This window comes from Sorex fumeus, unplaced genomic scaffold, assembly GCF_029834395.1.
Source record: "Sorex fumeus unplaced genomic scaffold, SorFum_2.1 ptg000034l, whole genome shotgun sequence".
NCBI lineage: Eukaryota > Metazoa > Chordata > Mammalia > Eulipotyphla > Soricidae > Sorex > Sorex fumeus.
The window spans coordinates 24,822,274-24,849,975 of NW_026606091.1; the positions used below are offsets into that span (position 1 = coordinate 24,822,274).

The window sequence follows — 27,702 nt, forward strand, 5'->3', positions numbered from 1 at the left end:
TTTTCCTCTTCTTTACCAGTAAATGGAAACTCTATTTTTATAGTTGCTCATACAGTAGTCTTCTTTTTTTGTTTAGTTTTTGTTTTTAAGTCACACCCATTGGTGTTCGGGGCTCATTCCTCGCTCTGTGCTCAAGGATCACTCCATGATTTTGACCATCATGTGCTGTGATTTATGCAAGTTTCTTCAGCTGATTTCTGTTTAATCAATAAAACAACAGCAACAAAAACCTGGAGATGATAGTATTAGTAGAATAGTGAGAAATAAATAAGCTTATTCAAATAAAATACAGATATGTAAGGTATTCAATTAATGTTAACTGTGATTGTCAACTTTATTGTTATTATTATTATTAATAATAATTATTGACTATCCTTCCTGCTGGAACAGACACTTTATTTGGTTTGTTTTGAGGTCCTACCTGGAGTTGCACAGGGCTTACTCCTGGCTCTATGTTCAGGAATCACTCCCAGCATGCTCAGGGGACCATATGAGATGTCAGTGATCAAGGCAAATGCCCTACCTGCTCTATCGCTCTAGCCCTAGAAGCATCTTAAGATTGGGACTTTGCTTCATACATATTTTGTTACCAAATTTATAGTAGTTTCTCAGAAAGCATTTTTTAAGGAAATGAATCCTTCTAACACCTGATTTTTACTTATTTTGTGGGTTGGGTCACACCTGGCAGTGCTCAGGGGCTACTCTACTCTCAGTGCTTGGAACCTCTTCAAGTGATGCTTAAGAAACCATGTGATGCCAGGGCTTGAACTAGGGGGTTATCATATGCAAAACATGTGCTCCAATCCTTTGAGTTATTGTCAAGTTCCAACTTTTTACTTATTACTTAAAATATTTCAAACGGTTTTATTTAGGTACACACAAAAAGTAAAAGACCATGGAAGAAAAAGATAATAATAAAAAATTTCAGAATATTTCTCTGGGGGAGAAGAGAGAATAATGTATTTCTTATTCTTTCTGGAATATTCTTATTCTGGGACTTTACCATGTTAGAATTCTCCCTGGCACAACCCTTTTGACCACTAGAGATCTCTAGGCCTGTAGGAAGCACCCCAGGTCTCGACTTCCCTGGGAACCTGGCTCTTGCCAGGGAAACCTGACATACATTAATTGGCCTTGATATACTGGTGGCTGGTGGCTTTAGACATGGGAAACAGACATCTTTCGGTGTGAGTAATACTTCAACCTTGCTTCTGCCTTGGAGCTTCAAGGACAGTGCTCCTCCTCCTAGTCATAACAGTTCACTACCTGCTAGTTAGTGCACGTAGACACATCCCCTCAGTTTCTTTTTAACCATTACAATTCCTAATAAACTTTGTCATATTACTAAAAGTCTATGGCCTGTGTGGGTGACTTCCTCAAGTGATGCTGCATGTGAGTCTCTGAGCACCTGCTGCCCTAGACTGACTGATTGTCTCCTCATTCCCGGGATGTCCTGTCTGTATTTATAAGATAACTGCACCATACTGTAGCAATTTTTTTCTTTTTGGGTCACACCCGGCTATGCACAGGGGTTACTCCTGGCTCTGCACTCAGGAATTACCCCTGGCGGTGCTCAGGGGACCATATGGGATGCTGGGAATAGAACCTGGGTCGACCACATGCAAGGCAAATGCCCTACCCACTGTGCTATTGCTCCAACCCCAATTTTTTTTTTTATTTTAAGGAAGGCTTATTTTTTAATTAATATTTTTCAGGTAGCATACTTTACATTGAAGTAGTATTGAATTTTTTTTGTTTGTTTAATTTTGGGGCCATGCCTGGCTGTGCTCAGAACTTATATCTGGCTCTGCACTCAGGGCTCACTCCTGGAGGGCCTCACAGGACCATATGGGATGTCTGAGATCAAACCAAGTTAGTCACGAGCAAAGCAAGCACCCTTCCAGCTGTACTATCACTCTGACCCCTGAAGTTTTTGTTTTATAGTTGCAGAATTACTATATAATTACTCCAGCATTACCCTACAGTAACAGACTTTTTCAAAGTGAAAGTAATGGAGGCTCACTTGCAGCACCCCAAGTCTTTTTACACTCAATTACAATGAAGTTAAGATTTTTTTAAAGAATGTTATTTCTTGTTTTTAAATTTTCCCCTTCCCACCTTTTTGTTCTTTTTGTTGCAGTGACTAGAGTTGCACACTTTATATTGCCCTACTCTGGACACCTCACTCTTTAGTTGTGGTTATCAGATGTGTTCATGGGGGGTGGGGGGTCACACACCTGTTTTCAGGGCTTGTTATTTTTAGTTTCAGTGCTTGCACACAACAGGCTATGATGTGCCAGAGATCACATACTGTTGCCTTGCTGGGGATCTCAAGCAGCACTTGGGGTCTAAACCTCAAACTTACAAGGCAGGCATTTTTACATTGAGCTACCCCGAAGCCCTTAAGATTGTTCATTTCTGCTCTCCTTTCTTCTGTTCTCCTTACCTTCTTCTTCTCTGCCTCCTCAGTTTTCTTTATTCATTGCTAGGGATCAAACTCAGTTTCCCTGACATGCAGAGCTTTACATCTGAGCTGTATCCTTATCCCCCCAATTTGTTTTGACAATGAGAGGAAATAGGTCATTGCCTCATAACATAAGCTCTTTGTGAGAGATTATTCTCAGGAGTTATTTCCTGCAAAGATAGCATTCTGTAATACTAAAACTGAAAAGTAAATCTGAGTGAAAAAATCTGAAGGCATTTTAGGAAGTTAGTCTGCACAAAATGTTTGATTTTTAATATATTTTTTTGTTTTTTGCGTTTTACATGTCCAATGAACAGAGCAAACTGAACAACTAGGACAGAAATTCCTTGAGATCTGGAAAATATACAGACTGCTTGCTAAGAGATCTATTCTCTGGATATGGACAAACTTTAAAAAACTGTTATTTTCTAAGTTCTGAAAGTTGGAGGTTCCTTTATTGTGTATAAATGATGTGCTAAAATTTTAATGCTACAAATGTTAATGCTTGTTCTCAAGAAATTCATGGTGTGTAAAGGGCCATTGTTTCTACAAATAACTGAAATAAAACAGTACTAGCAACATCCTAACACAGAAATTTACACATAGAAATATGAGCACATGGTTGAGAAGTAACTGATTATGCCTTCGAAAGGAAAGCAGATATTTTCATTAGGCATTAAAATTTCAACTAAGTCTTAAGAGTAAAGCAAACTTGTCTAGTAGATATGAGGGGTCAGGTCATGGAAAGCCTCAACTATCTTGTTAAGAGATTTGGTTTTTATTCTTTAAGCTTTGTAGAAAACTCCAAGAAAGAAAGGGCAAGATCAAAGTAACTTTCAAGTGTGTGCAATGTATTAAGATAATGAAAAAGAGAAACTGTTTTTGGTTTTGGGATATACCCCACAATGCTCAGGAACCACTCCTGGTAGACTCAGGGGCCCATGTGGGGTGTTGGGGATTGGATCCAGGATGGCTGCATGCAAGGCAAACACCCAACATCTTTTTTTTTTTTAATTTTATTAGTGAATCACCGTGAGGTACAGTTACAGGCTTACAAACTTTCGTGCTTGCATTTCAATCATACAATGATATAGTACCCATCCCTCCACCAGTGCCCATTTCCCACCACCAATGGTTCCAACATGCCTCCCACCACCCCCACTCAGTCTCCTCCACCCCACTCTGCCTCTGTGGTAGGGCATTGCCTTTTGCTCTTTCTCTCTTTTGGGGTATTGTGCTTTGCAATAGAGGTATTAAGTGGCCATCATGTCTGGTCTATAGTCTACTTTTGGCCCACATCTCCCATCCTGAGCGGGTCCTCCTAGCACCCTTTACTTGGTGGTCCCTTCTCTATCTGAGCTGCCTTTCCCCTCAGCATGTGAGGCTGGCTTCTAAGCTGTGGAAGCACCCAACATCTTGTACTATTGCACTCACCCCGAGAAACATTTAAAATTTGAGCCACGGGGTCAGTTAAAGTGATTATTTTTTGGTTGCTTTTTTAAAAAAAATTTTTGCAAAAAAATAAAATTAAAAAAAATTTTTTTGCATATGTTTTCTTTTGAGGGTGGAGACCTTCCAAGAGGTGCTCAGGGAGCCCCCTCCCTGCCTGCCCCCCCCCCCCGGGTATTCTCAGCAGGATGTGGTGATATGAGGGCTCTACAGTGCCAGAGAGCACTGGGCTCACACCTTAGCCCTTGTACTATCTTTCTGCCCTCATCTTTTTTTGTCAAGGGAATAATGCTGTGTGGGATGTGGGGAATAGATGGAGAAGAGACACATCATTTCATTTCCAAAAGTATTTTTTATTTCACCCACCTTCCTGGAGTTCAAGTGTTTAAAGAAGATTCAAATCTTTGAGTTCATACTTTTTCAGGTATGAAAGAAAATCAGAAGTAGCTTAAAAAACTTGGAATTTATTAGTTTCTAGTTTCTAGTTCTCCAGTTATATCAGTGGTTCTTTAAAAGAAAGGGATAGAAAACTAGGAGCTATTGGACCAATCTCTATGACTGAAGAAGGAAACCTTGTGCCTATGCATGTGTGGCCTAGAAAGCAGTGTAGTTTCTGATGAATAGGAAAGAAGTGATCTCTATACTTTATTATTCATCTACAGTAGCTTGCTGGGTCCTTCTGGAAATATCCATTTTCTTTGTACTATTCTGGATTGGATAATCAATCCTGATTTTAGTCAGAGATTTATAATCCAAACCATAGTGATTTTATTTAGGGTGATGGCCATTAATCTACAGATTCCCCACAGATTCCCCAGAGTCCAAATCTGTTGAGCATCCTTGCTAGCCATAACTTCAGGTCTTAATTTGACTTAATATAATTTACAGTCTGGGCTGAAGATTCCGGTCATTGGGTCAGGCACTAAATTTAAGATAGATATTGAAATGGGTTAGCTAAATAAGAAATGAGCTTAAAAGGTGTAGAACATGTTCAGTTATTTCTTTTCAGACATATATTTGCCAAATTCTCTGCTGACCAATTGGAAAAATGCTAACTTTTATTTCTCTGTGCAACTGGATGCATATTTGAAAAGTTGTTGAATTTCAAGCATAAACTGTCTTCATATCAAGTGGCAAAATTGTGTTTATATATTTAGGGGTAAGAATTAAGGTCCCATTTCCCTAAAACAAGTCTCCAATGGAGACGTTACTGGGCCCGCTCGAGCAAATCGACGATCAACGGGAGGGCCTTCCCTAAAACAAGAATTCTAATCCTTTTCTATATACATTTCTATGGATAAAATTCTTGTGTTCTCTTGTGATATAACTCTTGTGGTATTACTGGAGATATCTCTTACAGGGTTCTTTCAGGTATAAGTAAAGTAAAGTAAAGGCCCTCCCGTTGATCGTCGATTTGCTCGAGCGGGCCCAGTAACGTCTCCATTGGAGACTTTGTTGTTACTGTGTCTGGCATATCGAATACTCTCGGTAGCTTGCCGGGCTCTCCGAGAGGGGCGGAGGAATCGAACTCGGGTCGGCCATGTTGGCCACTTATAAGGCGAACGCCCTACCCGCTGTGCTATCGCTCCAGCCCCTCTCGGAGAGCCCGGCAAGCTACCGAGAGTATCTTGGCCGCACGGCAGAGCCTGGCAAGCTCCCCGTGAGGTATTCGATATGCCAGACACAGTAACAACAAAGTCTCCAATGGAGACGTTACTGGGCCCGCTCGAGCAAAAGAACTTTCAGGTATAGATTAAAAAAAAAAAAGACACCAGTTATTCAGGATTTGAGGACTTATTCCAGGTCCAGAATGTGCCTATGTAGGTCCTGAGGAAGGAAGATATCCTGTCATCACTCAGCTTGGAAAGCCAAATTGAAAGGTCCATGTTAACAAAACTTATCTTATAGCCCTAAGTCTGCATATGGGTCATTTTGAAAGAGGAAAGGAACAACTAGAATTGCCAGATAGATCTTTTCCTTAGATTTGAGCAACCCTCGGATATTCCAAATTAAAAGGCAAAGATCAGTAAATACAGGAGATGAAAGAGCTAGACTCCATGAATTTTTCAGTTGTTCAGAGGACCTCTCCCTCTTCTCCATGTCCCTTGAAATTTAATTGGCATTTTCTTTGGGTTCCCTGTAATAGAACTGAATCTACTAATCTCTCTGCCCTTTTTTCCTGCTTTTTTCTCCTTGCAGAAGGAAAGCGAGAAAATCTTCAGGTTGTGCTTTTGGTCCTTTGGGCCCTTTTTGTTGTCTCTTTTTCACACACACACACCCCTCCAAAGCACCGGTTGTTGGGAAGGGTTGTGCATATGTGTATGTGTGTGTATGCATGGTCTTTGTCTCTGAGCTTTGGCTCATGCAGATAGTTCTTTTTCTCAAAAGCAGTTCTTGAGCATGCTCCTTGCTTGTGTGTGCTCCTACAGAAATCCCTGGAACAGTGTGAGATATGTGTGCTGGTTTGGCACACATTTAACATAGCATGCGTGTGCTTTTACTCCGTCTAACGCCCTAAACACTAATTGCCCTTCTTTGCAGTGTGTATCCATTTCCCCCCTGTTACTCCAGACTGGCATCTGCTGTAAATCCTTGCTGCGCCCAGCATGCTTGTGTACTTTGTGTTTGAGAACAGGAATTGCTGCAGGCATTTTGTGCCTCTTGCCTGTGGCCCTTTGTGCAAATGTGCTTTATGTTTCTGAGCAGGCTTCCTGACCTTTCTTTGAGTACAAGCTTCTGTAGAACTGTGATGTTGTTTGCCCATGCCATGTGAATGTATAATATATCAGTGGGCTGTGCTTGCAAGAATTGGTTCTTAGTTATTGCTGGTTTTCTTTGCCAGTGATTCAAGCCCCAGTAAACATCAAATCCTCACCAAATGATTATGTGTACATATGCTATAGCCGTAATCTCAGCTTGTGTTTCTGTCAGGCACACTTTGTGTCTATGAGTATACTACCTCCTAAAGGTACTATTCTCACTTCTCTGAGTTTTCTTCAGTGCTCTCTATATGCATGCTCAGGCTTCTGCAGATCCCTTCTAAGCACAAGGAATGTGTATCATCTGGGCCTAAACCTCTGATGTCCGGAGATTTTTTGTGGGTTTGTTTCCTTAAATCAGTGGTTTCTGGCAACTATCTAATTCTGGCTGCTAAATTAAAATTCGCTCAGTATGATATTTCTTTGTAGAGGGAGGATGAGTCCTGGTTGGTGGGATCTGATAATTTATGGAAGACTACCTCTCACAAGCAGCAGATTTAGGATACTTCAGTCACCTCTGGCTCCTTGAGAGGCTCACCCTCCCTTTTTCTGGTATGATTCCACTCCCCTGAGAGCCACGGAGGAGACTCATGAAATGGAACTAAGTTGGTAAAGGACTATGAAGCGTTGGAAGAGAGGCTTGATAAGAGCACAGACAACCTGAGAAGAGTCTTGAATTCACTGTCCATCTTAAGCCTACTGCTGACCCAGCAAAACTCTTACTTTCTAGTACCCATTAAACTGTCTAACCTCTCCCCTTTCTACTTTTTTTTGACCACTTTGTATCTATGATTTCTCCCACCTCTCCCCAAATTTTATCTCTAGTTCAGGGTTATACAGTTTATTTCTATTTCACTTACTTTGGAGCTCATTAGCTCCAGAATAACTAGCTAGATCCCAAATCTCAGGTGGTAGGGAGGTTCTTGGGGCGGGGGGGGGGGGGGGGGTGGTCAGAGGTGGTAGAAAACCCTAGATTTGCTAGCACTAGGTTTGTTGAGCCTAAACGGCACATACGTTGGTTCTTTGGAGAACCCTGACAGCTTGGACCTCTCTCTGTATACTGCCTGATGTATTTGTTTTATTTTATTTAATTTTGTTGAAAGTGTGCAGAAATCTTTAAAAAGTATTTTCAAACTTGAATTATTTGGTGCCTCAATTTTTAACTTCTCATTATAGATCTTTTAAAATTCACCAGCATGCTAATTCAAATGTCAGATCTGCCATGGGTTCTATTGTTATATAGAGTTTATCAAATGTAAAGTATACTCAGTGAGTCAGAGAACTCAGACAAAGACAAATCATCAGACAAGATAGAATTCTAAAAAGATTCAGTGTGACTTTGGGGATCTTAACCAAAGAAACTTATACATGTCACTGGAAAACCATTTTCAAAATGAAGTTGTCCTTTGCTTTAATGATTCTTGATAGCCTACATAGACACATCACCTAGCTTTGACTTACTGTTACATGCACTGGTGAATTTTGCAAAGGGGTTATAAATTCTGGTGACTCTCACACTGAGTGAGCTTAAGGACTCAGATCTCAATGAGTTTATTCTTTACTATCCATTGCTTAGAAGGGAGATAAAGTACTATTCATTTCAGCAGCATATAGTTGCCCTAGCTGAAATGAGCATTGGCATAGGCATAAAGATGGCTGTGTTTCTACATCATGTGACCTACTCTCGGAGCTTGCTACTTTCTCGCTTATGCCCAGCCTATTGTGTGTCTCTCATTTTTCTCAGATACTAACTTTATCTCTTTTTAAAGATTCCAGATGATGGTGATCCTTCCCTGCCCCAGTGGCTCCCAGAAGGGTAAGTGATGATTCCTTGTAAGGGTTCTGTGGTTTCTGTGGAGCTTTCTCCTGGGAAGCAGGGAAGACAGCTCCATGAACTGGATCTTGGGAAAGGAAAAGGTTTCACTGCAGGTTGGTTGGTTCTCTGAGGAAGAGAATATAACTCCATAGACTGATTTTTCAGAGGTAGAAGAAAGAGATTTGTGAAATGATTCTTTTGAAACAGGAGAGGGACTTTGGAATTCCTTCATCCTGATCTCTAGAATTTGTTTTTATCATAGTGTTGATGTACCTTTTAGAAAGAAAAAAAAATACCTATATTTGAATTGTTTCTTTCTATGTCATTGTTGGTGTAGCTAATTTGATCTCTCCTTCAACTACCTCCTGTTTCAACTCTTATTAGTCACCTATTTATTCCATTCTTCTTAAGTCAAGATATAAGTAGCATGCCTTATGAGCTCTGTGTGTTCAGTCTGTGCATCTTGTCTAGAAGTTTAAGACCCATGTGATTGCACCAGAGAGTCATTTTAAGCTGCTCAACTGCTGCCTGTAACTGACTGACTGTTCTTAAGAGAGGAAAGAGTTTAAGTACCTTCCCACCCTCACTCCAACCCACATATACTGCCAATTATTTCTCAAGATCTTCATACTCTCCTTGTTCTACAAAAGCCTTCTGACATCAGAATTCTTAGTAGCTGCCTCCTCTCCCTTGTGACCAAGAAAGAAGAAAGATAGGATCAAGCACATCTTTAATATACTATTTTATGATTTGTCTTTTTTTAAGTTTAATCATACCAATGAGCTTCCCTTCTCTTATTAAAAATTCATTTATGGTGCAAAAAGTTATAGGTTTAAGTGGTACATATTGTATTTTTTAGAATTAGTTACAAACTTAGAGCACCAGTTGCTTTTTGAATAGCAGTTCTTTAGGACTTTAGCTTTTCTTAAAGGCCCTCCCGTTGTTCATCGATTTGCTCGAGCGGGCCCAGTAATGTCTCCATTGGAGACTTTGTTGTTACTGTGTTTGGCATATCGAATACGTCACGGGGAGCTTGCCAGGCTCTGCTGTGCGGGCTTTCCGAGAGGGGCGGAGGAATTGAACTCGGGTCGGCCACATTGGCTGCGTGCAAGGCAAACGCCCTACCGCTGTGCTATCGCTCCAGCCCCTAGCTTTTCTTACTTTCTAACAATTACAAAATACATCCATGGCAATGAAACATATGCAAGCTATTTTTAAATGTAGCCATCAGTGATTTTCTAAATTCTTCTCTGTTGTCTTTTTGCCTTTCCTTCAGTTTAGTCCTTGGAAGCTGTTACAAGTATAGAACTTGGTTATGCCTGCTAGATTCATTGAAAATGAAATTCACTGCCTATGATCAAAAAGCCAGTTCAGGGACCAGAGAGGTAGTAAAGTGGGTAAGGTGCTGGCCTTGGATACTGTTGACCTGGGTCAGTCCCTGGCACTCCATATTGTCTCCTGAGCACCACCAGGAGTGATCCTTGAATGCAGAGTTAGGAGTAAACTCTAAGCAAAACTGGGTGTGGCCAACAAACAAAAAATAGATAAAAGAGGTCTATCTTTTTATCTAGTTTATTAGAAATCAACACAGCATGTTGCCTTTGTGTTTGTTTTGGTTTTGGGAACATCCCTGGTGGTACTCATGGGCTACTCTCCGCTTAGACTTGGGGCGATTCACAGATTCACAGTAGTACTCTGGGAATCATTTGGAACTAGGGATAAAAGCTGGAACTTCTGCATACAAGCCCTTTAAGCTTTCTCTATGGCCCAGGTTGCCTGGCTTTGACCCAATTTGTGACACCATTACTTTCTAGTATTATTTATGAAGCATAAGTTCCTGCATATAAACAGAGAACCCTTAAATAGTCAGTATTGTATAAAAGGAGCCTCAAAGTTTGACTAAAATCACAGAAGACAATAATGAAGGGCACTCTGATGGGGCCAGAGAGATAGTATAGCAGGTAGAGCTCTTGCCTTCCATGCATATGATCTGGGTTTGATCTCTAATATCCCATATGGTTCCCTGAGCCTGCAAGGAGAGATTCCTGAGTATAGAGCCAGGAGCAACCCCTGAGTTACCACTGGCTTTGGCCCCCAAACAAACAACAACAACAATCAAAAAAAAAAAAAGAACAAAGAGTACTACGAGAGGAAGTTCCTTTGCTTACCATTCCATTTTAAAAGTTTTCTCATTTTCTCTCTTACCCTCCTAAAGGGTAAGTTCAATTCTTCCTCTGGAGAGAGGAGAGCAAGGAAAATGGAGACTGGGATGTTGAACCTACCAGTAACTCTAAGCAGAACTGAAGGTCCTGACTTATTTTCTTCTCCTCTTAGGCCTGCTGGAGGACTCTATGGCATTGACAGCATGCCAGATCTGCGTAGAAAGAAACCACTGCCACTTGTCAGTGATTTGGTGAGTAAGCTCTTATGCAGGCTTAGTCTGCAGTCTTGGGCTATCACCCATGGGCTTTGACAAGCCATCAGGACAATAGGTATCAATTCAAGGACTAGTCCTGATCTGATGTACTGGATGGTCTGATGATCAGTCATTTAAATCCTTTGGACTTAGTGATAATTTCAGCTGGACTTTATTCAACCTAGTTCCTTCTTAGAATCCTAGGTACTTTATTAGCTCAGACTGTATTACCTGCAACTTTGTAGGATCTACAAAGTTGAACAGTGGGTCGTCTTCTAGTTATTTCACTCCACTTACTAGATTCTTTTGATTCATTGCACATAGAGTGTGGTAAGTATGATTTGTGCTACACCTTGAGGGTTAAGTGAGCTTCCTAAGACTTAGGCTTTCTACACTTTTCCTTTAGCCTTAACTGAGTGTCTGACACTGAGAGCTAATGATCAGAATTTGTGAAATTGAAACAAAGCAAGGTTAGGGATTATTGAAACTGATCCTAGAACTTCCGGGATATCCAGAAGGTCCTATTTTGTCATGTCTCCTGAGGCAGGATCAAGTGAAGGAAATTTCCATAGCCTTGTTAGTGAATGGGGTATGGGAGAATTTCCCAGATTCCTAGAGCTCTAAAGCTGCATGTTCAATAAGGACTGGGTTTTTCAATAAGAACTGGATTTTCCTTATTCCACTTTCACTTCCTTTTTTTTTCTTTTGGAGGAGAATAGAGAGATCCAGTACCAGGGTTGACTGCAGTCCAGATAGCAGCTTACCTAACTCTGTTCTAACTCTGGTTGTATTTTCTTCCTTCTTTCTTCCTATTCTGTGTATTTTTTTAAATTCATCATTTTCCCATTTCTTCTTTGTCTTCTGTTCTATTTCCCCTGCCCTCCCACCACCACCACCACCAACTGCCCACCTTAGTTGGCTGAAGAAAGTACCTTATGTAATTCTTTTTATTTCTTTATTTCCTTCCTTGATTGTTGCCTGTTTATCTTTTATCTTTTTTCTTTCTCCTCTGCATCTCTTTTCCCACCAGCTTGTCATTGAACTGATTGGACAAATATGTCTTATGTCATCATTCCCTTATTATTACCCTGTACTATCATCTATTTTTTTGTCTGTTCATTTCTCCCTACTTTTTCTTATCCTCTACTACCCTCTTTCTAACCAGCTTTTCTTTGCATGACTGATTAGATAATTGTATTTTATTTATTTCTTATTTTCCCTCCTCTCTCTTTTATCACTGCCTGTATTTAATTTTCTTTAGTAGGGACTCTCAGCCTTGAGATCTGGTCAACTGTCTGGGGTAAAGACAGCTTTCAGTGGATAGAGACTGAGGGGGTTGGGACATGCTGCCTAATTTTGACTATTAAGGAAGACTTCTTAATTGCTTCTGAATGTTTTCATGCCTTCGGGAGGGCTTTAACATCATGTTGTTCCTTTCTCTGCTCTCCTTCCTGCAGGCTATGGTGAGTGTCTCCAGACCTCTTTTCCATCCTCTGTATTAGACTCTACGTTGCTCAGCCCCTACCAGCTCCCATCTGTTTTTCTGGCCTAGGCCTGATACTACTTCGGCCCATCCTGTGTCCACAGCATCAGGAAACCATGTGTACCTCCAGGGGTGTGGCAGATATATCATGCTCCTCTGTAAAAAAAGGACTTAGCAGGGAAGCCCATACTTTCAGCCTTAAACCTCCTCTTGGTTTGACTGAGGCTACATAGCCCCTTTCACTAGCCAAGTTCCTTGCTCATTTGGGCTGCTGTTCTTTAGAGGTACCTGGGATTGGGTGAGCATGGGGTGGGACCAAGGGCTAGAAGATAGTATGGAATCAAATTCTCAGTGATTCTTGAATATGAATCTATGACAGTATACATGTATATCAGATTCCTTTTTTTGGGAGGAGAGGGGTCGTGCTTTTTAGGTCACACCTGACAATACTCAGGAGTTACTCCTGGCTCTGCACTCAGGAATTATTCCTGCTTGGGGGACCATATGGGTGCTGTGGATCAAACCCAAATCGGCTGCATGCAAGGCAAATGCCCTACTGGCTGTACTATTGGTCTGGCCCCAAGTCTGTCAGATTCTTTTTTTTCTTTTTCTTTTTTTTTTTAATTGAATGGCCATGAGATATAGTTACAAAGTTTTCATGTTTGAGCTTCAGTCATACAATGATCAAACACCCATTGTCAGATTCTAAATGACATGATTCCTACTATAATTATAAACTTTTCATTTTCTTTTGCTTTTGCTTTTCTGAAAATATGGAGGGTTTTGTTGTTGTTGTTGGGGTTTGAAAACCCACATATAGTTAATGGAAAAGAAGCCCTTTAGTTATTAGGTACCTGACAAGAAGTGCTATTCTTTTTTTGGGGGGGTGGGGAAGATGAGTCACAGCTGGTAGTGCTCAGTGGACCATATGGGATGTTGGTGACCAAACATGGGTCAACCATGTATAAGTCAAGTGCTATACCCACTGTACTATCTCTCTGACCCCTATTCTAACATTAAGCAAATATTCTCTCACTGTTGGATGTGGCTCAAAAAAAATAGTTCTCTGAGATCTTATGTCTCGGTTCTTAATCTGAGACACTTGCTACCTATTCCACACAGGCAGTCCTGTGAATGACAGTGAAAATAAATGATTGTAAGGTATGGGCAAGTAGCTTTGGCTACTGAACTCCCTCTTTAGACTTTGTCAGCCCTTGATGACATTTATGACTGACAGCAGTCTCTCTCTCAGTCACTGGTCCAGTCCCGAAAGGCGGGCATTACTTCTGCAATGGCTACACGCACCTCTCTCAAGGATGAAGAGCTGGTAAGTAATTTTATGAATAACTGACATAATTGATGATATCTCTGTAGTAACACTAATTGAAACTTTGAGAATGTTAGCCATACATTATTAATGAAAGAGTTAAGTAGCACATGTTTTCAGTTTTCCACATAGGGAAAAGTGAAGGTCAAGACCCGAGGCAAAGCCGCACACTCTAGGGGTAAGGGCAGCTCAGATAGAGAAGGGAGCACCAAATAAAGGGTGTTGGGAAATCCGCCCAGGATGGGAGATGCATGCTGAAAGTAGACTATAGACTGAACATGATTGCCACTCAATTCCTTTTTTGCAAACCACAGCATCCAAAAGGAGAGAGAGAACAAAAGGAAGTGCCCTGCCACAGAGGCAGGGTGGATTGGGGGGGGGTTGGGGGGGAGGGATACTGGGGTTAGTGGTGGTAGAGAATGGGCACTGGTGGAGGGATGGGTACTCATTGTATAACTGAAACCCAGGCACAAAAATCTGTAAGTCTACGACTGTACTCAGTGTTACAGTGGGCCTACTACTCTGTTTTCTTTGAAAGATTGAATGCTGGGACAAAGCTCACACCCAGCATTCAGGTTAAATTTATTCTGGATAATCAAGAGCCTCTACCCTGGGGCCTCTTTTGGCCAGGCTGAAATATTATCTCCATTACATGAAGAGAAACAAGGTAAAGCTCTGCATGGGTCTTACTTATGCCATCTTCCATCAGAACTCTAAAGTCACTGGTGGGTGATGGTGTACATGTCTTTCAGAAATCCCATGTATATAAGAAAACTCTTCAGGCCTTAGTCTACCCTATCTCGTGCACTACACCCCACAACTTTGAGGTCTGGACAGCCACCACCCCGACCTACTGCTATGAGTGTGAAGGTCTCCTCTGGGGCATTGCCCGGCAGGGCATGCGCTGCAGTGAGTGTGGAGTCAAATGCCATGAGAAGTGTCAGGACCTCCTCAATGCTGACTGCCTACAACGTAAGTACCCCTGCTGGATGAGGGGTGGAAGGGAGGAACAGCAGAGTTCTCCAAAAGAGACTGGCATCAAAGATATAGTATGACTGAATTGTCATTCCTTCATTCTATCTGATTCTGAGTTCTTTTCTTTTTAAAGAAAGTAGGATCCTGAGTCAAAGACCAGTGGCATCCCAAAAATAGATCTTAAGGCATTCTCTTAAGCACATTCACGAAAAAATTATTCGACTTTTTGTAGCTCTCTGATGTAAGTAGACTATCTTCTAGGATTCAGATGATCCCAAAGATTGTTCTTGAATAGTGTATATACCAAAAAGACCATATTGCTGAAATGACTCAAGCATATGTTATCAAGGACTAGAACTTATTAGAGTTCTGTGATGTTCTAGACTTCACAGAAGAAATTTAGACCCTAGGAAATTGAGACTCATTACTTGTTTATATGTGAAGCTTTGTACGAGTACCAGGAATAGGAACTCTATATGTGTCAGACAGGGATCCAGGAGAAGAATATTCTAGACCCCAAGGGCTTGGCTAAATATATGACCTATGCTGCCATTGTGTAATAGGTAGAATAGGAGGGGGAAATAAAAGTCTCTTTCAAAGGAGGTATTAGTATTACAATTTTTTTTTTTGGTTTTTGGTTTTGGGGGCCATGCTCATTGTGTTCAGGGATCACACCTGGCGGTGATTGAGAGATCATATGTGATGCCAGGAATTGAACCAAGGTTGGTTGCAGATAAAGCAAGTGCCTTACCCCTTGTACCATCTTCCTGGCCCACGTATTAGAAATTCTTACTCCCTTGTTTTCTGCTTGCCAGGCCTGAAGTGCTATGGCTAGACCCCAGGACGACTAGTGGTGAGGGTCATGGGAAAATATTTTCTTTGCTCTTTAGTTCCCCTTGGTGTTAGATTCAAGCCAGAGAATTAAAACTTCAGGGTTGTGGGAAGCGAAATAAAGACCCCCTTTAGAGTCACAAGGTCTTCATTATCCCAAGGGAAGAAAAAATTCAAAGGGGTCCAGGGAGAAGTCTCAAGGAATTGTTCAATTCAATTGCCCTTCTTAAAAAAGTTGTAGGTTGACACCAGTGATACATGAAGGATAGATATAACAAAGTCAGTAGAAGAAATGGAGCTCTGAAAAGATTTGTTGAAGACAAATTCTGATAATGATTTTGCCCAACCCCACAATAAAGGGTCAATGGCAGGCCCTTCCTTTAATTTCTGAGACCTAACATCCATATTGACTGCTTACTGGAAACCTTCTATAATGCTGTACTATATAGTCAGTGTGTCCATCTTCTCTGAGGTCTTTCAGGTCTTAAAGAAGTTCTCAACTTTTTAGAGATTATTTCCCTCTTCCTGTCCCCCACCATCGAATCTTATTCTTCCCTTCACCATTTATGTGATTTTTTGGCCGATAGTCTCCTTGGAATATCTTGGGGCATTTAGGAAGTCAAATGGCCTTGGTTAAGAAGCACTGCTATAAAGCACAGAGTAAAAGGCAATGTCTGTCAGCTTCCTTCTACCAATGACTAGAATGCAGATGTTGGTTATTTTTGATCCAAGTTTTGTAATAAAGTTCTTTGGAAACTAAAGAGGCAGAAGAGCTAGTTAGCAGGGTCAATGAAGGAAAGATGTCCTCAGCTCTAAGGCTGGATGGTAGAATACACTGAAGTTATCTGTATTCTACCTTTATCCTTAGAAAGCAAAGAAAACCTGATAGCTTCTGAGCTGAGTTATGTGGGACAATGACTAGTGAAGGTGGCTCTTTGTCCTACAAGTATAGCAAGATGGTGGGAACAAGGGGAACTATTTATTGAGAATCTACTGTATGCCAAACATTGTGCTACATATACTATATAATATAATGATATTACAATCCTGAGATTAGTGCCATTTTCTATTTTTAGAAGAATCTGTTTGCTCAATTAGGAGTGATGGAATCAAGATTTGGAATCCTAGGTCTGTTTACTTTGGGGGATTAAAAGCACCTCAGCTTTGGGAAAGAACCCAAATGTGTGCTGTGATGAAATCTGAGATTTGTATCAATGACTTTGCATTTTCCTGGTATTGAGGAGTTTTTAATGCCCATTTACTGCCCTTCTTTGATAATTGAGATACTCATCAGTGAGTTTGTTTTTGCTTTTGGCCACAAATGCTGGTGCTTAGGGGTTGTTCCTGATATCTGGGGTACCATTTAGTACTAGAGTCAAACCCTGCCTTCCTACATGCAAAGCATATGCTCAACTCAAAGAGTTTCAGTTTAACAAATTTTATTTTATTTTATTTTTGCTTTTTGGGTTACACCCAGCAATGCTCATGGATTACTCCTGGCTTTGCACTCAGGAATTACTCCTGGTGGTGCTTGGGGGACCATATGGGATGCCGGGGATCAAACCCGGGTCGGTCACGTGCAAGGCAAATGCCCTACCCGCTGTACTATCGCTTCAGCCCCAAAGAGTTTCAGTTTAAATTCTACTGGTCAAATAAATTCCAGCATGCCACAGAGTGATTAACTTTTCCAAGCAGTATCCCAATTATCTTAAACTTCTAAAATGCTCATTGACCTTTCCCAAACCCCAGTCCTTAGCCTTACCCTGAGTCGAGTAAGTAGTCTGACTAGCCCTGTTTTCTATCTCTAATCATCTTTTAGGGGCTGCAGAGAAGAGCTGTAAACATGGAGCTGAGGACCGGACTCAGAACATTATCATGGCCATGAAGGATCGCATGAAGATCCGAGAGCGAAATAAGCCAGAAATATTTGAAGTTATCCGAGATGTGTTCACTGTGAGCAAAGTTGCCCATGTGCAACAGATGAAAACAGTGAAGCAGAGTGTGTTGGATGGCACCTCCAAATGGTCAGCCAAGATTACTATCACTGGTGAGATTATGGAAAGGAGTCTGAGGCAGAAGTGTGAAGGATCACGGTGCTAGGAAGAATGAAGTGATAGAATGGAGGGGATTAAGGAGGGCCTCATTATTCATTTCCCCTCTCTTATACTCTGGTACAGGGGGTGCTGGAAGAAGCAGGATTGCTACCTAACAACAATATGAGTGATGATATAAAGATTTGGTGACAACCTGATATTCTTGTTTTGGTTAACAATATAATATTATAAGAGCTGGAGTGGGGCAAAGGAATGCAGATTAGAGAACAATTAAACAGTTTTTTTCTATGTGGATGGGTGTCGCTAGATTTTATATGAATCACAGGGAATAAGGATCAGTATGTAGGAGTAAATGGTGAGTCAGGACTCAAGTGGGGAGATTGAATTCTTGAGCTAGGCTTTGAGGCTGTGGCCTAGGAACAAGGACAGATGTGGGGAATGAGATTAGGATTCCTGTACAAGTGCACAGAGGCTGCTCTAAGAACAATGAATAGCGTGATGGAGGTTTTCTTACTTCTTGGAATGTATGTTTGGGTTGCAGTGATGTGTGCCCAGGGCCTTCAAGCCAAGGATAAGACAGGATCCAGTGACCCATACGTGACTGTGCAAGTGGGCAAAACCAAGAAGCGCACCAAGACCATTTTTGGAAATCTGAATCCTATTTGGGAGGAAAAGTTCCATTTGTAAGTTGCAGAGGACTTGTTCTTACCTAGGGCTATGTATGCATCTTTTGGATCTACATTAAATCCCATTTTCTGGACTGAGTCTTTAAAAGGGATGGGGCAGAAGCAGTGAAGAAAAGTCTTTTCTTATATGATAGCAGCAGCCCTGCTTTCCCTGAGTTTCTTCTCATGGTCTCTACTATTCAAGGTTACTTTACCCAAGCTCCATCTTAATTAGACCTACTAAGGGGACCTAGAGCGCCCCTTACTTCAAGTTCTATAAAAAATGTACTGCTTTTCAGTGACTGCACCCTAGGGAATGGACACTTTGTCATAAACTTCTGAGCCCTGCCATCATGCCTAGAAAGGGCGAGATTGTTCTAAGGAGTATGGAAGGATGTCCTACACTGCAAAACTGAAGACAAAAATCTCTTTTTTTTTTTTTTGGCTTTTTGCTTTTTGGGTCACACCCGGCAACACTCAGGGGTTACTCCTGGCTCTCCACTCAGGAATTACCCCTCGCGGTGCTCAGGGGACCATATGGGATGCTGGGAATCGAACCCAGGTTGGCCACATGCAAGGCAAACGCCCTACCCTCTGTGCTATTGCTCCAGCCCCAAGACAAAAATCTTGGGTCTGGGAGTTGTTTCTGTTTTTCTTTAGGGCTCTGCATCAGGGTCCACAGATCATTCTTTATTTTTTTATTATCTAACTTTTTACAGACTATTTTGTAAAACTTGTCAAAAGCTAGCAGATATTCTAGTTACCTAGAACTCAAACTAATGGCTATGCCTGTGTGACCATATGTGGTGCTGGAGATAGAATCTTGTCAGCCATGTACAGGAAAACATCTTACTCATTGTACTATCTCTTCGATCTCTGATTAATTCTAAATAATTGGCTCTGTAGTACATTTGCCTGATATTGCCTATTTATTAAGTAATTTAGTAAGTTTTCCTCAATGAAAGCACAACAGAAAAGGTGACAATTCAAATGTGTGTAAAGAATGATAGAAATTCACCAATGACTTACTTTGGTAGGTGAAGAAGCTAGTAAACGAAGCAGGTAAGAACAATGTACACTGGCATCTTTACTGACTTTATATTGGACTCTGTGGAAGTAAGTCCAGGTCCTTCCTAGGTCTTTATGATATCTTTCCAGCTGTTTTCTTGTTGGTATTATTCATACTTCTGGATGCACAGGAAATGCAAGTTGTCCCTAATTACTTTTCCCTTTTCTCTTCAGTTCTAGGGCAGTATAAATGGGTGGTGTGGGAAGGTGCTTGGTAGGGTAAGAAACCTAGGGGCATTGGTGGAGAGATGCTAAGGAAAATGGTATGCCTGAAAACTCCTGTTATTGACAGCTTATAAATCAAAGTGCCAAAGTGAAAGCAAACAAATAAATGAAAGAATTTAGTAATGAAATGAAAGAAAGTAGTAATAGAGCCATAGAGGATAAGTAATAAAGAGCCATTTACTGGGCTAGCCTGACTCAAGTGGAAATTTCAGTACCATTGTTTTCTGACCCTTTTCTGTCTTCAGGGTCCCCAGTGCAGTAGATCGCACTGTAGGAAATAGTAGTAGGTAATGGTAATAGGAGTGGGATTGCTGGGTCTCTCCCTAACAGAGCCTGCCTAATTCTCTCTCAGTGAGTGCCACAACTCTTCTGACCGCATTAAGGTACGTGTGTGGGATGAGGATGATGACATCAAGTCAAGAGTAAAACAGCGACTAAAACGAGAGTCTGATGATTTCCTTGGCCAAACCATCATTGAGGTTCGGACTCTAAGCGGCGAGATGGATGTCTGGTACAACTTGGGTGAGAAAACAGGATCAGGGAAAGTTGTTGGGAGACAGAGAGCATGAAAGCAACTCAGGGAACATCCTGTCTGCCAAAACTACCACTTTATCCCAGAGCAGACTTCTCTACAAAGCTTGTCTTTCCTGGAGAGTATTGACCATATATCAAGATGGGAGACAGAGGAGTGGGTATGACTGGAACTCACATTGACTGGATATTTTCCAGAGTTTGGAAAGCTCTATATTTAATCTTCATACTTATTCCTAATGCTGTTAGGTTCCTGGGCACTTCTATTGTACCACCTAGACAGTTCTGGGTTTTTTGTGAACTAGGCCATTATTGGAGTGAATTAATGCTTTTAGGTGAACCCTCAGATCATAACCAACTTTTCCTTGGGGTAAGCCAGGTTGGGAGCTGTCTGTTGGTGCATTGGTGTCAATGTCTGGTCTTCTCTCCTTCCTAGAGAAGAGGACCGACAAATCAGCCGTCTCAGGGGCTATCCGACTACAAATCAGTGTGGAAATCAAAGGGGAAGAGAAAGTAGCTCCATATCATGTGCAGTATACATGTCTCCATGAGGTGAGCTATCCTGTAGTAGATGGAGGGTAAGGGGTAGGTGGTTGGAGGGCCTTTGATAATGAATAGTATTGTTAGGGCCGGGGTGATAGTGCAGCAGGTAGGGGGCTTGCCTTACACGCAGCCAACCCAGTCATCCCATCAATCCCTGGAATCCCCTATCGTCCCCCATGCACCGACAGGGGTGATTCCTGAGTGCAGAGCCAGGAGTAACCCCTGAGCATCAACAGGTGTGGTCCCAAAAAACAAAGAAAAAAAGAATAGTATTGTTAGATGATTGAAGATCTGGGACCTGCTTTTTATTTTGTCCTTGATGTTCTTTGTGTTCTCTTAAGAGCCAAAATTATAGTTTTAATCCTTCTGGAGCGATAGCACAGCGGGTAGGGCGTTCGCCTTACAAGCGGCCAACATGGCCGACCCGAGTTCGATTCCTCCACCCCTCTCGGAGAGCCCGACAAGCTACCGAGAGTATTTGATATGCCAGACACAGTAACAACAAAGTCTCCAATGGAGACGTTACTGGGCCCGCTCGAGCAAATCGACGATCAACAGGAGGGCCTTTACTTTACTTTACTTTTTACTTAATCCTTCATTTGTTTTTGGCTACTAGAGTCACAGAACAAAATAAGCAATGATTTGAAAGACAAAATTTCTGTAGAAAGAACCCTGTTCGCATTCTCCTAGACTTTACAATCAGGTTTTGTTTTTGTTTTTATATGTATTTAATTCTTTGCTTGTCTCCTGCAGAACCTCTTCCATTACCTTACTGATATTCAGGGCAGTGGAACAGTCCGGATCCCCGAGGCTCGAGGAGATGATGCATGGAAGGTGTACTTTGATGAGACTGCTCAAGAAATTGTGGATGAATTTGCCATGCGCTATGGCATTGAGTCCATATATCAGGCTATGACGTGAGGCTCCCCTGGGACATTGGGAAATAGCTACTAAAACTTGGGGTGGTTAATAAACGCACACTAATAGGGTGGATATGTTTTTAGAATAGGTTAATGCCAGTGATTCATTGCTTTTCTCTCTGAAAAGATGATGTGGGTGGGTCTATGCACCAAGGCAAATATAGTGTATTTTTAAAGGGAATGTGTTTTTTTGAAACTTAAGGAGAAGGTATTAGACTATCCACTCCAAAACTGAGAGATAAGGGGAAAAAAACATGGGGGCAGAGGTGGGGACTGAGCAAGTACAAACCTGCCCACTTGTCACAGGATCACAGGACTCTGTGTGTGTGTGTGTGTGTGTGTGTGTGTGTGTGTGTGTGTGTGTGTGTGTGTGTGTGTGTGTAAGGGAGAGAGATAGAGATTGTTCTATGTATAAGAATATAGAGAAATAATATGGGATCTCTTCTTGGAGAACTCAATCTAACAAAAAAGACATATCAGTAAAAATCAAACTACAATATGGGATAAGTGCCATGATGGAAATAATCACAGAATATTATGGCAGCACATACATTTTAGGGGAAATATATGGAGTAAGACATTGAAGAATAGACACTTAAACTGAGTCTTGAAATAAAGAATATAAGAAAAAGTGTTTCTGATAGTTACGTGCAGTGCAGGGTTGCTAAAATGAAATAGCATAAAGTATTCAGGGGATTGCAAGTTCAGTATAGAAAGAGAAGAAACATGTAGAAGCATGTTTGAGAATGACCTCTCTGCCATTTTTTTTGAGAGGCAAGGGCACAACCCAATAACATTCAGAATGTGGCAGAGCTACTCCCAGCCAGCTTTATGCAACAAACTGGGTCTGGTGGTTCAATGCCTAGGGCCTGTGAGATGATGTTCCTCAGGCCCAGCAGAGCTAGGGGTCACCATGGCCACCACAGTGGTGTTTAGGTGGCCGTGTGGTCATGCTGTATCATGGATTGAACTTGGGGCCTTATACACACCAGACATGTACACCAGCACTTTGAGCTGTCTCCTTGATCCGCTCTGCTATTCCTATTGTTCATTTACTCTGGGATTAGTTGATTCAAATCTCAACGATTACTTCTGAACTAAGATCTCACAAATATCTTCCTCTCAATCAGAACTTTTCCTGAATTTCAGACCCATTTTCATCTACCTCCTGGGTATTCCACAGATATTGCAAACTTTGAATGGCAAAAATCCATTAAACTCATCATCTCCTTGAAATTTGCTTATTGTTCTATATTACCTACTTTAGTAAATAGAATGATTTGCAGCTCCACTGCCCAAATAAATTCAGGTGTCATGCTAATCTTTTCTATTTTGGAGCAGGGAAGTGGGGCCCCCAGCTGCTCTGTGCTGCTCCAGGGATCAAAGTAAGGGCCTCAGACAATCAGGGCATGTGCTTTGCCACTTACGCTACATCCTCAGTCCTAAACTTCTCTTTATTACCACCATTTTATGTCTCAGCATCCAATCAGTCTCTGTAATCTCTAAATTCTTTCTCCAAAAATGTTTTTATTCTATCACTGTGGCTTATAGCTTAATAAGCTATCACAGCTGTAACAATACCACAGCCCTTATGTAGTATTTTCTTACATGCTAGCACTTTATAGATGTTAATTAATTTAATCCACCTCTCAACCCTCTGAAATCATTGTTTTGATTTCAATATCATTGTTTTTCCCATTTTACAGGTAAGAAAACTGAGGAATACAAAATTGTAGTAATAAGGTCACTGAGTGGAATGGTAGAGTTGAGATTCAAACCCTAGAGTCTGTGTTCTTAACTGCGTCTCTGTTCCACTTAGGGCTTTATTACTTCTTTTATGAATGATTATGGTAACTCTTCAACTGTCCTTTCTGTCTCACAATCATCAAGTCTCTTTTCAAATTTATCATCAAAATTATCTTTCTCAAGGCAAATCTGATTATACTCTGTCTTTGTTTAAACATTGATGGTAGTATTTTGGACAAACTATTGTCTATTCCCAGTCTATTCCTTTCACTTCTTGTTATTCCTCTATCAAACACATGAACAGTACCCATAACCAAGATTTCCCCAGTTGGCTTACTTTCTCATGAGTCATTTCTTATTCTTTGCAATATAATTTCACTTTGCTTGCCCAGTTCTACTTCTATATTTTTCTGATTTAGGGAATCTTCCCATTTTCCACGGTACCTTGGATTATTGACTTCTTTCTGACACCTGTTTTCTCTGCCAGACTATCACATTTTAAAAATTCTTAACACTTAGCATAGGGCCTGGTGCACAGTAAATGTTCATTAGCTGTTTATTTGAATAATTTATGAGGAACCTTGTATAATAAGATGATTAAAACATTATGCATATCAGTGGGATTTTTCATTACTTGGCTTTCACTGCACACCCTAAAGTGTCTTTAAAGATTGGTATGCTGTTTTTCAGGCACTTTGCATGTTTGTCATCTAAATATATGTGTCCTGGTGTGCCAGCAGTAATGAGCACTTTACTGGCCAACATCAATGCCTACTATGCCCACACAACTGCTTTCACCAATGTTTCTGCTTCTGATCGCTTTGCAGCTTCCAACTTTGGGGTGAGTGTGACATAAAAAACTTATGGACCTATTTGTTAGCAATGAATAAAATTTGCCTTCTCATAATCAATTAGTCAATATGCCTAAGTTAAGTTAGCTGCACTTTGATAGATGAATTATATTTCCTTATGGGCATGCAGATATTGCTAGCTTGTCTCTCCATATACCTTATCTCTTCTTTCCTTATGAATGTATAATCTATACTTAGAGACTCTCCTTAGATCTGAATAAATGAGAGAAGGCAGAGAGAGTAGCACACTTTGTTTTAGGGGATGCCACCTGGGCTTTGGCAGAACCTCTGTCACACAACAATTTGGATATGTCAATATGTTCCTAGTCCTGCAGGTCCACCAACAGGACATTCTAGTATTACTCAGTCTCTGACAATTTCATACTAGTTAAGTTCATGTAAGACTGATGTCTAAGTGAGGATACCAGTCTGTACAGAAGCCTATCCTCTTTCTATGTCTGAATTATTTCACCAAACAGAATATGATCTGTTGTGATGTTAAGATACTTTAAAAAGTATTAAAAAAAGTATAATCATTACTCACAATGTCACTTGACATCATTTCAATACATACCTGATAAAATATCTCTGATTCATTGCAAACATTGCCTTTCTAAGTATAAAGTTATTGATATCCCTAAGTCCTGAAGGCCTCTGAGCCCTTTTCTTGGTACATACCACTTTTTTATTGTTATTAAAAAAATCTTTCTGTAGATGAGTTAATGTAATTGAGTAAGCTGTAAGTAAGATACTTGTTTTATTTTGTCTCATCCTATTGTATGTTGCTTTATATCTAATAAAATATTATCAGTATATGAGCTCAAAGAGTACAATGATCAAAGCCTATAGGCATAGGATTTCACATTTCATTATAGAATTTATATTCAAATAATTTATGTAAATTAATTTTAACATTTACTATGAGTAGACTAAGGGAATTAATATAGAACATATTTAAAGAGAGACCCCTTCACATCACACCTCTCAAATGTGTCACTATTTTTCCTTCCCATTATTAATGCTAAGTTGAGACTGTTAACTGTTACAGGTTACCCCTGGATAAGTCAGGAGACCACAGATTCAGCAACAAACTGAAAAATGTGTATCATTTTCTTTATCTAAGATAAGTTAGTGTTCCAAAGGGCTAGAGGTACACTGATAATTTCCTATTGACTTTTACTTAGAGCTGTTTCCGCTCCCATGGATACCTTTTCTCTTACCAGTCCAGAATATTCTTCAGTTTGAGACAGAGTTGCTAAGAGATAGTGTAAGGATCATCCATCTCATTTTTAAAAAATATTGTTTGTTGTTATCATGTGCAGGATTGGGATAGCATATATCCACAATTTGTTTTTTGCCTTGCTAGGAGTTCATTCTGTTTCTATTACAGTTGAGGGGCACTCAGGCACAGAAAATTTCTCTTACCCACTATTTGTTTCCTATATGCAGAAAGAGAGATTTGTAAAACTACTGGACCAGCTGCACAACTCACTGAGGATTGACCTCTCTACATATAGGGTGAGTTAAGACACGACTATGGGTCATGCTAGTGTAGATATCAAGCTAGTGTAGAGAAACTATTGGATAATGTTGTCTATAAATATTGGAAGCAAGGAAAATTAGTCTGTGTTCTTATGCTCTCGTGCATATCCAAAACCACTGACACCCATGATTCCCCAAACCCTAAGAGCCAGGGAGATTCTTTGATTACATTCTCTTTACTTATTTATTTATTTGTTTGTTTGCTTTTTGGGGGAGGGCTCACGTCCGGTGATGCACAGGGGTTACCTCTGGTTCTGCACTTAGGAATTACTCTTGGTGGTGCTCAGGGGACCATATGAGATGCTGGGAATCGAACTCGGGTCAGCTGCATGCAAGGCAAATGCCTACCTGCTGTGCCATCGTTCTAGCCCAGTTACACTCTCTTTAGGGAATTGTCTGAGAATATTCTTTTTCCAGAAATGCCCCATTTATAAAATGAGATCATTACATTTCCTTCCTATTCTTTCTCATGCTCTCTTCATTTGTAGGGGAGGAAAATTCAACTAAGAGAAGAGAGTATCTTGATTAGGGCAAGTAATTTGTAGCTGTGCTATTGTTCATGCCTAGAATGTAGGAAGGAAGTAAATCTAATAGGAGGCCACGTACCAGGCACAGGTCAGGATAGGAAAATAGGTCATATCTTAGTTCTTCCTCTGATCTTATAATGATTTCATTACTTTAAAGTTTTGTGAATTTCCAGAACAGGCAATATTACAGGCAATAAAAAAAAGTAAGTATAAAAATGACCTTAAAGTTAAAAAGTGAGATTTTTGTTGTTGCACTTTGAGTGCACCTCCATATGCATGAATAATTGGAGAGCCTACTGTATATCTTGTATTTGGCATATAAGTAGCCATTTGAAGGTTTAAAAAGGCAACTCTTAAAATGGAGAATGACTCAATTTCTCTCCTCAGCTCTCCTTGGCAGTGTCCTCCTTAAACTTATGCCAAAGGAAATGAAGTGAGGCACAGTGGGAAGGTCATAAAGAACTCTCTGAAAAAACAGTTCTACTCAGAGCTTTGCCATCTGCTGACTTCAAAAAGAAAGAATAACTGGTGTCCACCATACATTTGATCTCAATCTTATCTGAATTGTGGCTCCACTTATATTCCAGGATATACAGTTAAAGTGTGACTTTTGAAGGACTTTTGTTTGGGTGTAAGATTCTTCACCCAAGAAAAATGCACACATAGCACACATATCTAAGTATGTGTATGTTTATTTGTGCGGGTGCTCACATACTGCATGGGAAGGAGGTTTCAGAGTAGGATATGCTACTTTCTGCACTGTGAATTATTAACCCTTGCTTTTGGTGAGGGTCAGTCTGTGTTGGTGGAAAAGATAGTTTTACAGATTTTTTGTCCAATTCAATGAAGGAAGATCCTAATGGATAGTAGAGAAGCTTTTAATTTCATTGTTTTGGACAGGAATAAGCTTTCCTGCTCCATTTTTTCTTTTTATATTTGCTTGATTTGCAACAGAATAATTTCCCTGCTGGGAGCCCCGAGAGACTTCAGGACTTAAAGTCCACAGTGGATTTGCTGACTAGCATTACTTTTTTCAGAATGAAGGTAAGAGATAAACTTATCTGGGTGGTACTGTCCTGGGGACCTGGCACAGACACAAAGAATAAGAACAATCATTGATAACATTTCAATATATCGTTTCTACATAGACATTTCTATATACTGTTCCTAGGTTTCTTGTGAAAGAGAATATAGACAATGTATGAATAAGTTTTCCCCATCACCTATCTTGGCTATTTATCCCAGAGCAAGGTTCAGAGATGAAAAGATCTGCAAAAGATTTGGGGAAAGCTAGAATATCTCACCCAGATGATTAGGATTCTGGGCCCATACTTCTTTTATTAATTGCCAGGTACAAGAATTGCAGAGCCCTCCAAGAGCAAGCCAAGTGGTAAAAGATTGTGTGAAGGCCTGTTTGAACTCCACTTATGAATATATTTTCAACAACTGCCATGATTTGTACAACCGCCAGTACCAACTGGTAAGATGTTCAGAATTAGGTGGGCCAACT

General features: G+C 40.6%; 1 protein-coding gene across 1 annotated transcript in view; it reads left to right on the top strand.

Moving 5' to 3' along the window:
• UNC13B (unc-13 homolog B) overlaps nucleotides 1–27,702 on the top strand; it is a 252,931-nt gene that overhangs the window by 205,505 nt on the left and 19,724 nt on the right. Inside the window, exons 11-23 of the mRNA XM_056117067.1 lie at nucleotides 8,442–8,488; nucleotides 10,823–10,901; nucleotides 13,640–13,714; nucleotides 14,467–14,686; nucleotides 17,340–17,567; nucleotides 18,116–18,257; nucleotides 19,885–20,054; nucleotides 20,500–20,615; nucleotides 21,360–21,523; nucleotides 23,963–24,113; nucleotides 25,573–25,641; nucleotides 27,147–27,236; nucleotides 27,544–27,672. Of these exons, the coding sequence (XP_055973042.1) occupies nucleotides 8,442–8,488; nucleotides 10,823–10,901; nucleotides 13,640–13,714; nucleotides 14,467–14,686; nucleotides 17,340–17,567; nucleotides 18,116–18,257; nucleotides 19,885–20,054; nucleotides 20,500–20,615; nucleotides 21,360–21,523; nucleotides 23,963–24,113; nucleotides 25,573–25,641; nucleotides 27,147–27,236; nucleotides 27,544–27,672 (1,680 nt within the window). The remainder of the gene's footprint in view (nucleotides 1–8,441; nucleotides 8,489–10,822; nucleotides 10,902–13,639; nucleotides 13,715–14,466; nucleotides 14,687–17,339; nucleotides 17,568–18,115; nucleotides 18,258–19,884; nucleotides 20,055–20,499; nucleotides 20,616–21,359; nucleotides 21,524–23,962; nucleotides 24,114–25,572; nucleotides 25,642–27,146; nucleotides 27,237–27,543; nucleotides 27,673–27,702) is intronic.